The following is a 13,252-nucleotide window of genomic DNA, read 5'->3' on the forward strand; positions in this document are numbered from 1 at the left end:
AGGCAGGTAGCTGCACAGCGCATGCCACACGACGCTGCCAGTCAGGGCAGCGCCTTGGTCTTTGTATTTTATTTTTAATCTTGTTGGCTTAGCAGATGCACTGTCAGCATAGTTTATGTTCCACTGGCAGTCTCAGCTGTGCTGCTGCATGTTGCAAATTCAAGGATATCGAATATTCTGACAAGGGAAGGGCTGCAGTAGGGGAAAACTGTGGCTGCTAACATAGGAAGTGGTTAGCCTCATGGCGCATACTTTTAAAGATGTCTTCCCCTAGACGTTCTTAAGTGCCAGGATGTGAAATGTTCCCATCAGTACTCTTGTAATGCTGGCTAAATCCAAAACGTTTATCTCTCTTATGGGAAGCTGCAAGAATTTACTGTTTTTGAAAAGCTGGCCTTTCATTTGCTTGGTGTCTACAAAGTTCTAGCATTGGACGTCAGTTCACCCTTGTGGACACTAGCAGTCAATGCAACCCTTCCTGACTGCAAGCTAAGACGGGAAGACATGCAGCTGCCCACGGCATTGATGTCAACAACCAAAATTGGAAAGGGAGACAACTCTCATGCATTGAGCGCTCCAGTGACGAGCACGACCTGGAGACTTTCATTACCACAAATGTTCCTGCAGTGGTTTTGATATCGACTGCCTTAATCTTCATAACCCTGCACAAGCGTCTTTTATACATATACCAGAGGCTTGACCTATGATGACATGAACAGCTTGAGAAACTATTGAGTTCCACTACTGCTGAAGTGCTAACACTACTTTAGCAGACCTCAATCACCGATTTCTATTAATAAGTGCAGAATGCACCATTCATGGGTATGAAGTGTCCCTTCTGCACCTTGTTTAGTTATTTATTATTAGTTCTTTAGAAATAGTTCCTAAAATGACGAACCTCTCAAACAGTGAACACGTTTTACCCAATGAAGGTGTTTGTTGTATCCGGGCATGACTGTACAGTGAGAAAAAACTTCATAGAAATATAGCCGTTGTACCGAGTTATTCACACTTCTTTTAATTACATCTGTGTTATTTTTTGCTTACTATGGGACCTTACCCGTCCTTACAAATATTTTAAACTTTTCAAGTCCTGTTCAGCCAAGGTTGTTACAACTACTGTTTATTTTTACCTTTCCACAGGGAATGGGCTTAGTTTCAGTGCTTTTATCGTTCTGAGTAACAATAACTTGTTACTCAGAACACATACTGTGATGCAACAATATAGTTTTATTTTTTTTGTTCGGAATAGATGCAAAGCTGAGGAATTGCCCCAAATGTTTTATGAATATGTGAAACTTCCAAAAGGCAGGCTACTCCGCCCTCTTTCAAAAATAAAGAAAGAGTGCGCTTGTTGAAAAGTACCAAGAATTTAAAGAAAAGGTGACATACACAAAGTCTGTGCCTTGCCTGTTGTTTTAAGTTATCCAAGTCAGACCATGGAAGAATAAAACAGATTTTGTTAAATTGATGTAAGTCAAAATTATGCATCCTCATGCATTGTGGCAAAGCCATTGTGAAAGCCCACCATATGTTAATAATCGAGCAGATGTAGTTTGAACTTCTTGTAGCAAGCTTCTGGTTGCTTTCTGTCGTCATACTTGTGATTTTTTGAAGCAATGACTGTCAGGGCATGGAACACTCACTACATTTCTCATACATGTATAAATTTGCTCAATCTGCTTCTCAAACCAACCTAGCCATGCAACAACTCCATGCAATGCAGCTAAAACAAGGAGTCATATGTCAGGCAATGAGAAAATTAGACAGCCACCTGTGACAGCCCTCCATGTGACACCAACTAATTATTAGCTTTATGGTAAAGATTAGTAGTGCACTACAGCACAGTAGAGCACAGCTGGTTCTGGTGTTTGAGGAGTAAGCGATCAAACCGCTAGTCACGATTAAGCAAAATCCAAGACTGAAATTGATTGTATGCTCTAGTTCGAATGGAAAGCCCACATGACATGACACTTTCCTAAAAAATTAAAAATTAAAATATGGGATTTTACATGTCAAAACCATGATCTGATTCTGAGGCACGCCGTAGTGAGTGACTCCGGATTAATTTGGACCACCTTGGGTTCTTTAAGGTGTACCTAAATCTAAGTACAAGGGTGTTTAATTGTGCATTTCGCCCCCATCGAAATGCGGCTGCTGTGCTTAGCAGCCCAATGCCATAGCCACTAAGCAACCACAGTGGGTATGAAGCATTCCTTATATGGTGTTGTACTCAATTGTGCTGTTGGAGCAAATAAATAAAAGTAACCTATATTAGCAAAGGAAAATGAACTAGATATTGTTGGAATATGAAGATCAAAACAAAAAACATCCTTGAACAGTTGCAACAGTCTGAGGCATCGTTAAAGTAGCGTAGCATTTAGAACGCATCCTCACTACTACCTCATGGGCAATTTGACATGCAACTTGATGAGCTACTGGAGTTAATTTACTGAGCTTTCATTACTGCTGTCAATGAAAAGATTGTGTAGTGAAGTCCTAAATGTGTGTTCTGCGTTGGAAAAGTTTCATACTCTGAAGGCTGACATTGTAAGCATTTCGAAGCTCGCCAACTTGCCCATGATAGACGATGCTAGCTAACAATAAAAGCACAATTACCAATTCAAATGGTGTATGACATTACCAAGAAGGCAGATTTTTTAAAATTATGCCAAACTTTGCATGTACTGCAGCATGTTGAAAAAGCTATGGATCAAATTTCTTACGGCACGGCAAAGAAACAGTTGCAGAATGTGTTCTCTTGCTTTTGGGTCAGGATTGCAAATTTTGCTATTTTAGATTGGATTCTGATGGAATAGGCATCCTAAGAGGCATGCAGTAAAGCCCTTGGCACCTATATCCTATTTCGAGGATATAGGTGCCAAATCGAGCTGTCAGTTGTATGTTGGCGCTCTCTTTTATTCTATCGTTTAATCTGCTGCGCCAGAAGAAAGTTATGTTCCAAAATAATAAGTGGTTACTAAATTATAACTAGGCTCCCTTAATGCTCGGAGCAGCAGGCTCAGAGATGTTTTAAATGCAATAAATGTGTAATGTATCTCTCAGGCAAATTAGGCACCCTTTCGAAGCAATTTGAGAAGACCAAATATCCCCTTTTCTCTTGAGCCTAAAAAGCTGGGTAAACATAAAATCAGAAAGGTACACACATTACCAACTGGTCACTTGAAATTTTTAGTGTTATTCAGAATGAAAGACTTAGTTTGGCAAGGTTATCCATGTGCTATAGCCTAATTTGAACACTGTGGGGCAGTTCAAGATACGTACATTAAGTTTAAACTGTGTTATTATTGGGAAGACCCTGTTGTTTTCCTGTTAGCTTTCAGCTGAAAACAACTGGAAGACGTTAGTTTTGCACTGGGGCCAATGAAATTCCAAATGGAGGAACTCAACTTGGAAGCATTCAGTTAGTCATATTACCAGTTAATTTTTCCCTTCTTGCACATGTTTAATGTCATTGTTCCCACAGCTACCAGATCAGTGCAGCGAATAATTGAGCATGAAATTGAAAGTATTGTATGCCCTGCTAACAAAGACGCATTGTCAGGGTCCTGTGGTCTTGAACAGATTTTGCTTTTAATATGAAGAAAGGTAACGAGTGTTGTGCTCACATTGGTATTTTGTGTGCACTGATGGAATACATGTGTAGTAGGTCTGAGCGAATATTCGAACCTTCAAATAGGAATAGATTGTTACAAGCAAACTATTTGTGTTCGAAAAGGAACTATTAGGCATTTTAGAATAATGGAAACTAACCAAATATTTCACAACGACCAAATGTTTAAGTCTGGTGACTTCTTCGCCTGGTGACTTCTCCATCCGGCAAGCAGTGTCGCAAACTATCCGAAGTGGAGCAGTGACAGAAGTTTTTGAAACAATGCAAAAACAGAATGGTATATGCAAGCTTTGTATGTTTACCAGGCCACAAACATATGTTTGTGGCTTGGTTTATTTGCTTGTAGCATGTCATTTATTGTTTTTAGCTGTCCTTCAAGTAGCAGTTTTATATTTTCCTTGCAATGGCCCCTTTTAAATGTGTCTGTGCCACGCAAGTCCAATTCAGCAGCTTCTTTTTCTTTTTTTTTTCCATGTAGCAGTTTTATCTTTTATGCTAGAACCAATGATATTTTCCTTGCAATGGCCCCTTTTAAATGTGTCTTTGCCACACAAGTCCAATTCAGCAGCTTCCTTTTCTTCTTTCTCCCCAACTTCTGATTTTATTTCACCAACCATTTATTTAAAGTTTTTTAATAGCTAGTCATACAGGTGCGATTCTTTATTGGAAAACTATTCTACAGTATTTTTAACGCCAAATAGTGATCTTGTGTTAGAACTTTGCCCTTGTCCGTGATTGCTAGCTTTACTTATTGCACTGGTCAGTGCAGCCATTATATTCCTGATGTAAATGCATGCACTGCACTTGGCTATTTAAGATTCAGTGTGATATTGGTTACTTACAATTCATATTCAAAAAAGTTGATATTCGCTCACCTATAGTGTATGATATTATTATAGCAGATATAGAAGTGGTTGTAAATAATATAGAAAAATTAGGAACCTGCATCCAGAAACGCTAGCGCCGCCGCGCGGATCTTTTCGGAAGCCGGGAGGGGGTGATGGATTTCTCGCTCACGCGGTTTCTGCAGCTGCGTTGGCGTACTTGTGCTCTTCGTTATGGAAGAAAACAGTCGACGAGCGAAGAGCAACCGCATGTGCAGTGTGCCGCAATGCACAAATCGTGCAATTTCCGGAAAAGTGAGCCTGCACCACTTTCCAAAAGATAAAAAACGGAGGAAGTTGTGGGCGATCAAGCTCCGCATCGGGAAGCAAGTGAGCGAAGAAATGGTCGTATGTAGCGATCATTTTAACAAAGACGACTTCTTTTGGGGCCACCTTGGTGAGTAATTGACTGTTGCGATGCTCTCAATGATTTCATTTTATTCTTGTGGTGAGCTGATTGTGAAATTTTGCCTTAAAGACGGGTTGAAGCCCTTACGAAAGCGGCTGAAAAGAAACGCCGTGCCTTCGCAAAAGATCCCTATGCGCTCCCACGAAGCAAGTGTGAGGCCTAGGGTTCCCCGAAGAAAGCCCCCCACAGATTCTCAAGGTAAGTTTAAGTACGCAAGTGTCACCGTTTATTAAATGTTCTGCCTGCACTCGCGCTGTTTCGGTAAATATTCCTCGACGGTGCCTGACGCTGCGTAGTGAGCATTTCACACTAGCGAACGTATTCTGCATCTGTTCTTAGTCGTTCTGTGTGAAAATCAAACAGGCGGTCAATGTGCAAGGCGTTCGCTACTTTTTTTGGCTGTAGTGAAAGTTGTGTACCGATCGGAGGTACTGCGCAAGCGTTTGTGATCTTGTATTTGTTTTGCTTGGTCTTAAAGCATCTCTTCTATTGACCTAACAATGTTGCAGGAAACGAGGGCCAACAGGACGACGTATCTGAAGTCGTCATTAATGAAGATTGCGCATGCGAGCTTCCTGATAATTTGGAAGAAAGTGAATACAATGGTGAGAATTTTTTTTCCGACCTTCGCACCCAAGTTTTGATGATGCATAGGCGTTACCGCATGTTTAAGTTTGCCGTTTCACCAAACAAGGCGAGTCCGGTTGTGCAACTGCAAAGGGCAATATATCGAGAGTGGTATCGCCGAAAGATTTTGGGCACCTAGATAAATGCACGTTCTACTATTAAGAGACTAAGGCTTTTCTAATGTCACCTTAGGCAAGTAACCTACTGGAGTGACTCTGATGCAATAGTGTTCTGTGTGTGTGAATGTGTTTTTTTCTATGATCTTTCTCACTTTTTGTGCTTTTCTTTGTAATATTTCGGCACCCCCCTTACCCTTTCACCTGTGCACCAGGTTAGCAAAGTGGATGTTTACCTTCCAGGTAACCTCCCTGCCAACCTCCCCGCCTTTCGCATCTGATACTTTCTCTCTCTGCTCTTGAATTTTAGAGCAAAGGCAAGCCAGTGCAATGCATCTTGTTTTATTTTGCCGTAGGACTGAATACACCGTGTTGTAGGACACTTCACATGGTTTTATGAAGGATTTAGTTCACCATCATTGTATTGCAGACCCACCTGTGCAGGATTGGCTTCCCCCCCTTTCAAGCTCTTGCTCACGAACAACAGCAGGTAACTTTTTGCTTAAAACTGTACCAATTTCGCTCTAAATTTTTTCTTGCGTTACAGAACGAGACGCTGCAAGGGCACTTGTTGAACTTCAAGAGCTGGGCCACACACCTGAGCTAAACAAATCCGTTCAAGTGAACTCACTGGACTTCACACAAAAATTTAGGATTTCGGACGTGCTTCTTTCTGATGCTCACCTAAACACTTTGACTGGCGTACCTTCTCATGCACTTCTAAACAAGATTGTTTCACTCGTAGAGAAGTATGAGGCGGCAAATAGGATGGAAGCTTCTGTGAGGGACAGAGTTATTTTGGTGTTCATAGTTCTGAAACAGGCTATGTCATTTTCCTGTCTCAGTGTACTTTTTCAATGCAGCATTTCGTCCATACACAGATATTTTGTGCACACACTGCCTCTTGCTGCTGCAGTGCTGAAAGCTGCCATTGAGTGGCCTTCAAAGGAGGAAATTTTAAACAATATGCCTTCGCACTTTAAACAGTATCCGAGAGTGCGAGGTGTTGTAGATTGCACAGAAATCCCAGTTGAAAGATCTCGCTGTGTGAAATGTCAGCTACTGACATATTCACAATACAAGTCGACTTACACTGTAAAATTTCTCATATGTGTAAGTCCAGCTGGCACAATAACATTCATCAGTGAAGCATTTGGTGGACGAGCCTCAGACAAAGCCATTACAGCTGAGTGTGCAATACTGGAGAAGTTCGAGTCATTCACAGATGACATTATGGTCGATAGGGGTTTTTTCATTGATGACTTGTGCACTGCCCGTGCAATTGGCGTAATTCGGCCACCTTTTGCTAAAAAGGACTGCCAGTTTGACCGCAATGATGCCCTTAGGACAGCTGATATTGCTAGGGCACGGGTTCATGTAGAACGAGCAATACAACGAGTTAAAATATTTAAGCTCTTCAACTCAACTCTGTCCTGGGAAATGCTGCCTTATATCAATGAGCTGTTCACAGTTGCGTGTGGGCTAACTAACTTGTGCGCACCAATACTGGCTGATGATAAATTTCAGTAAGCACGCTTGCAAAGCTGACACAATTCATCCTCATCATTGCAATCCTATTTTATGTCCACTGCAGGACGAAGGTCTATCCCTGCGACTTTTCAATTATCCCTGTCCTGTGCCAGCCGATTTCAACTAGTGCCTGCGAATTTCTTAATTTCATCACCCCAGCTATACTTCTCCCGTACTCGACTGAGCTTCCTTTCTCTTCGCACCCATTCTGCAACCCTAATGGTCTACCGGTTTTCTAACCTACGCATTACATGATGTGCCCAGCTCAAATTTTTCTAATAATGTCAATAAGTATATTCGGTATCTTTGTTTGCTCTCTGATCCACACCACTATCTTCCTGTCTCTTAACTATATGCCTAACATTCTTCGTTCCATCGCTCTTTGCGCGTTCCTCAACTTGTTCGCAAGCTTCTTTGTCAGTCTTCACGTTTCTGCCCATATGTTAGCACCGGTAGAATGCGCTGATTGTATACCTTTCTTTTTAATGATAATGGTAAGCTTCCAGCCAGGATCTGGCATGTGCTCCAACCCATTTGTATTCTTTTGCTGCTTTTACTATAACTTCGAGATTGCTGGTGCCATTACCCTGCTTATCTTTTAGTGCATACATCTTGGTTTGACCTACGCCAAGCTTCCTTCACCGATTTCATGCTGCGTCCATCTTTTACGGCTTTTTTCAGTCTTTATCGCGTTATAATTTCGAATCAATTATTTTCGCCTTGTTGATCAGTTTTGACAGTTTCGCAAATTCTATCTTATCTCTTGAGTTGGACACTTTCATTCTTTGTCGCTTCTTTATTAGGTCCTTTGTTACTTGGGAGAGCTTGCCTACTGGTTGCCTTGGTGCCTTGCCTCCCACTTCAATTGCTGCCTCTGAAGCCATCCTCGTAACGGTTTCATTCATTAGCTCTATGTCATCTTCATCTCTGTTCTAAGGCTGCATATTTGTTTGCAACTACCAGTCTGAATTGGTCTGCTTTTACCCTTACTGCATCTAGATTGGCTTGTTTCTTCTTGACCAATTTTAATCTTTCCCTGTTCAAATTGAGGTGAATCCTAGCCCTCACTAACCTATCAGTGTTGATCAGACACATATTGCTATGGTTAACGGAACACAAACTGGCGAATGTTAATGTTACTTTAACAGAACAATCTCTTTTGGTGTATTTTCCACTTAATTTGTGCGACATCATCAGCTGTTCAATTATACATACTGTCTATAGTATGCGCTGTTGGGTCAAATAGGCGTGATGGTTATTTTTTTTTTATTTTTTCATCACTTTGTCGTGTACATTGCAATGTGTGACTAAGTACAGCTGTGAACTTGTGGGCATTGCAACCACAAAGACGTGAAGAATGTGAACCGAGAGCAGGTGGCAAATATACGAGCATGCGAGAGCCTCGCATGTGGCATACATTTATTTGCAGACAACCTATACAAATGGAAGTGATGTGTACACATTCAGTTAAGAGACATATGAAAGTTGAGAGGAGGGCGAATATCAACATTTTCTAACAAATAGTAAATATTGAATATCACATAGCAAAACGCAGACACACATTTACAGGAGGAATGTTTATTGTGGTATGTTTATAGGTGTGATACGTGTACTGACAAGTAAAAAAAAAAAGCAGCCAAGTATATCAGGTACAAAGGACCAGTTATAAACACAGAAGCACTAATTTTCAAGTAAAAAACTACTTGTATTCGCTCAAGTACTTTAGAGTGACTGCAAACAAGCTCTTCAGGAATTATGAGCTGCTGTGTGACTAGCTTTTCGAAGAATGCAAAATAAATAGTTGCTTAAAAAAAGGATCAACAGCTTTCTTCTCTTTTTTGCAACATGTGCACTGTAGACACTTGTAAAGGTGTCATTTGCAGAGAAAACATCACAGGTTGTAGAGTAAAAAATGAAACTCCATGACTAGACATCCAAAAGCACTAAATGACAGAATACAAGCAAAATTTGCAGCTGGCCATTTATGCATATGCTGCAAAACCTAGAACCAAACTTGAACTCCTCATTTTGCTTCTTCGATGCTTCAAAACTCTTGCCATTTCAGTTCTCACAATTTGCTATACTTTCCTTAGCAGACATTGAACAGTAAATATAATTAACAATTGCTTAATTGCTGCTACATATATTGCAATTCACGGCGGCCGCATTTCGATGGAAGCGAAATGCGAAAGCACCCGTGTACTTAGATTTTCGTGCACGTTAAAGAACCCCAGGTGGTTGAAATTTCCGGAGTCCTCCACTACGGCGTGCCTCGTAATCAGAAAGTGGTTTTGACACGTAAAACCCCATAATTTAATTTTTTAATATATTGCAATTCGTAAATATTACAAAGTACTGAATAGCTTTTCTTCTAAGTATCCCCCCTCCCACTGAATGGAAGTGATCAACAACGAAAAAAACCTATGAACACCAACATACTTTCAAGCCTTGCTAATCTGCACAAGCTTAGGTAGTACCCTTTTGAAGTAGACATACTGCAGCCTGTCTACAAGTGCCTGAATATGCTCGGTGTCTCTCGGCACATGAATGACAAGGCTCTCAACTTTCGAATATACTATAAAATGACACAGATTCATGTTAAGGAGGAGCATGCCCAGTTGAACCTGGGAATAATACTTGTGAGCACGTCTCAATGCATAATTTTCTCCATCACACACAATAAATGCCAGCTTCTTAGCATTTACAAGGTCTTGTATGCTAGAGTGCTTGCCTAGAACAGGACACTTCACTTCCAGCAAGATGTTCGTTCCCCTCTGCTCACTTATTCCATCCGGGCTGTAGCCAAGCCAAGGAACATCTGGAATGACGACGAGTCCCAGCTTGCTCACGCTTTCGTTATGAGTCTTCTCGTACTCTTCAAGTGCAAGAGGCTCGTTGTCTTTTCCATACATTGTGGCTTCATTTCCCTTGAAAGGCTCCCTGCAGTACAGCCTGTCCAGCTTTGCTTCCCAACTGCGTGTACCTCTTTCTTCAAACGTGTAGAGTTCTCTGCAGATGCTTCCAGTAATTCTTTTTTTTCTTTCGCTGTGCCACAGAGTGGATGACTGATCAGTTGTCTCGCGGCATATTTCCCTAGCTTTGGCATAGGAGAGGCACACATTTTGAAGATAGAAACTCTTTTCATTTTCATTGAGATGTTCAAGAGTAAACCTTTTCAGTACTGTTTTTTCACCATCTAGCACCGATTCAAAAAATGAAAATTTTGTGTGCTCTCTCAAGTAGCAACCTTGTGTGAAAATTGTGTCGATGGCGCGGACTATGTTCAAATTGCTAGTGAAAGGGATTGACTTTCTTGCACGAGTTTTGTGTTTTGCCAGTGCAGAATTTGGTACTGCATCGATAAGTTCTTTCCTAATCAGGGCTTGAACATCTTCAGGGACACTTATTGGTTGAAGCTGCTCGACGTGGCAAAACAAACTAATTGGCCTTGGTTTGTAGATGCTGGCGGCACTGGCACGTCCCCACTGTTGTTGCACATCCGTGCATGACAATGCATCCAGGGAAGTGGCACTTGTCCTGTACATCAAAATAAACATACCTTGCTGAAATACTCTGTGTATTGGCTTTTTTCTGCATCTTTCATATGATTCAAGAAAATGTTTCCTAACAGTGTCGCGATGGGGCTAGTTGGAATTCTATGATGCAACTTGGTAGTGCGGAAAAAAAAATGAGACAGACGGGAACCATTTCAGTTTTGAGTTAGCGCTTGTGTACATTGGTTCCATTTTGTTTCATCCTTTGTTTCCGTGTTAGTAAGTTACATCAACAATATTTTACAGCAGATTCAGAATCAAAATCCTACAGTAAACAAATAAAAAAGCCCAGAACGTTTAAAACATTTCTGGGCATTCTGTGGTTATTAATACAGCCTGTGCCCACCTGAAGTGACTGAAGCAACACATACTCAATTGATTGCTGTGTGCATGTTCTTGAAACTCTGTTCCTAGTGCAACAACAAGCCCCAGATGGCATTGAAAAGGCATCATTGCCACTGACTTCTATGTTCGCCTTTTACAATGTGGCTCTTAGTTCGACATAAGGTAAACATATTCACTGTCACTTGATGCACATTACAGGCAAGCCAACTAATGAAAATAAATAAACACATGATGTATAAAGTTTTACCTGTTCAAATATATCAAAGTGGCAAACAAATGTTTGCATTGACCAGAGAGACCGGCCTTGCACGTGCATTCTCCCTGAAAACAATCAAACCAATGTTAAGCACGCAAACGACCTTAAAACCGCGCTAATTATTTACAGGGCAAATGCGTAGGCTCCCACATGCACATTGAATTCTGGAAGCCGAAAACAACACATTGGTGCTTTTATGACACTAGAACGACGAAATTGCGCGTTTAAGCCCGAGAAGTAAGTAAAAAAATAATTGCATTTAACGCGTTGCACTTTGGCGAAATCGCCGTACAGCACGCGAAAACGCTAATCATGCTGGAAACGGGGCGCGCTGGCACACCTCATTGTCTCGCTCATAGCTTCTAAATCGGCACTACTGAAATGTTTCCGTGTTACCTGGCATTTTTAACAAGCATTCCACAAATAAGCCATTGCAGGGAGCCATGAATGCACATAACGTCATCAATGCACACAACGTTTATATTATGCAGCGGCATGAGGGGTACTGCGCTTTGTTTACATCCGAGCGCCACCAATTAACTGCTTGGTGTCAATTCTCGTACATCACGTATATCTTTAAAAAAAACGTAAGGTGAAATACTGACCTTTACGGCGCCGGTTTCATTGCAGACTTGAACTTTTATAGTATGCGGGGGGCCTCTCACGGCGCTTGTCTGCAGGCATAGTGACTCGACCTCGACAGCCGCGCTTGTCGTCGCTCGTATACCGCAGCATATTATATGGCCAGCGTTAAACGCAGCCTCTCCTTCTACAACACATCTCTGCGTTTCCTTTGCAAGATCAAGGATCGCGCTTAGAGATACTAGAGGCCCGTGAGCCGCCTGCACCTGTAGACGCGCACGCTTTCGTGTCGGCTCCATCACCTCTATCCCCGCCATATTGAAACGTTCTCCGCGCCCCCTATAGTCGCTGGAAAGTGCGAATAGAGAATCTTTGACACACAGAGCACTTAAGTTTGACCACTTCCTTTTCTTGGTTATAGTGTGTGAAAATAAAGCTATCTTATGGCTATACAACTTTGTCAGGTATAGCTTTTATTAGACATGAGCATGAACGCTTAAAATTGTTACAAAATAGACACCACGCAGGCGCCACAAGAAATGAAACAGCACAGATTAATTGTGCTGGATTAGATGGGAGATTGGGGGTAAAGAAAGCAATGAAACAAAATTTCTAGAGTTTGTCAATAATGATGACTAAGACAATTCTGTTGACTTTCCTCATAGCATAAGCATAACAAAATGCAGCTTGTATGGAGTTACACATACATAATAATTTACAAGCATGTCAAACCCCGCGAGTCTGGTAGGTAGTAATTTTGGTTGCGGCTACATTTCGCAGAATAAGCACGTAGGGAGAAAAAAAAAAGTTCCATATAATCATATCATAAACGATTGCGAAATCACATTTGTATACGTACTAATACTGTTTTCTTCTTTTATAACTTCCGCGTTTAAGGCAGTATCAAAAGACTGCGCAGTAACGAGACATGCCTGTGCCACTCATTTCAACCACAAGTTTTACTAAAAATTCATACAAAGGTCGAAATTTCCGGAGTCCCCCACTTCGGCGTGCCTGATAATCAGATCTGGTTTTGGCATGTAAAACCCTATAATTTAAGTTTTTTAGAAAATATATGCAGATGATATTTATTTCAAACTGTTTCCGATGGCTGCCGGAGACTGTACACTAGTGACCCTGCCATTGGTATTTGTGAATTTGCGATAACCTATGAAATCAGACATTTTGTTTACAACAAACGCGGCACTTCTTGTTACGAGCGAGCACGTTTATATCCGCTATACGTGCTCAGGGAAATCCTTCCTGTCAACCATGCAGTTAGCATTGCAATGATAACTTTGCGCAGCATAGCCGG

The 13,252-nt window shown here is 41.3% G+C and overlaps 2 protein-coding genes and 1 long non-coding RNA gene across 7 annotated transcripts in view; 2 read left to right on the forward strand and 1 right to left on the reverse strand.

Annotated features, from left to right (window-relative positions):
• The window catches only part of LOC142567368 (uncharacterized), a 996,706-nt gene that overhangs the window by 274,544 nt on the left and 708,910 nt on the right, over window positions 1-13,252 (forward strand). The gene's annotated exons all lie outside the window — the stretch shown is intronic.
• On the forward strand, window positions 4,592-8,860 carry LOC142567193 (uncharacterized). The gene is made up of 5 exons (XM_075677822.1): window positions 4,592-4,915; window positions 4,997-5,125; window positions 5,437-5,532; window positions 6,101-6,160; window positions 6,218-8,860. Exons 1-5 carry the CDS (start codon window positions 4,693-4,695, stop codon window positions 7,198-7,200), a joined length of 1,491 nt encoding a protein of 496 aa, XP_075533937.1. The 5' UTR covers window positions 4,592-4,692; the 3' UTR covers window positions 7,201-8,860.
• LOC142567209 (uncharacterized) lies at window positions 8,583-12,266 on the reverse strand. Of its 2 annotated transcripts, XR_012825181.1 has the most exons (3): window positions 11,961-12,266; window positions 11,347-11,420; window positions 8,583-10,737 (listed from the first exon to the last, which is right to left on the reverse strand). It is a non-coding gene; the product is annotated as an uncharacterized LOC142567209 (long non-coding RNA). The 2 variants fall into 2 exon arrangements; XR_012825180.1 differs by having other exon boundaries at window positions 8,583-11,420.

The sequence above is a fragment of the Dermacentor variabilis genome, chromosome 1 (assembly GCF_050947875.1).
Source record: "Dermacentor variabilis isolate Ectoservices chromosome 1, ASM5094787v1, whole genome shotgun sequence".
Taxonomy (NCBI): Eukaryota; Metazoa; Arthropoda; class Arachnida; order Ixodida; family Ixodidae; genus Dermacentor; species Dermacentor variabilis.

Bases quoted from the DNA above. Each gene is read 5' to 3' on its own strand.
- LOC142567193 (XM_075677822.1), top strand. From the start codon at position 4,693: ATGGAAGAAAACAGTCGACGAGCGAAGAGCAACCGCATGTGCAGTGTG. The intron at 5,126-5,436 runs GTAAGTTTAAGT...ACAATGTTGCAG, and splicing joins GCCCCCCACAGATTCTCAAG to GAAACGAGGGCCAACAGGAC. The intron at 6,161-6,217 runs GTAACTTTTTGC...CTTGCGTTACAG, and splicing joins TTGCTCACGAACAACAGCAG to AACGAGACGCTGCAAGGGCA.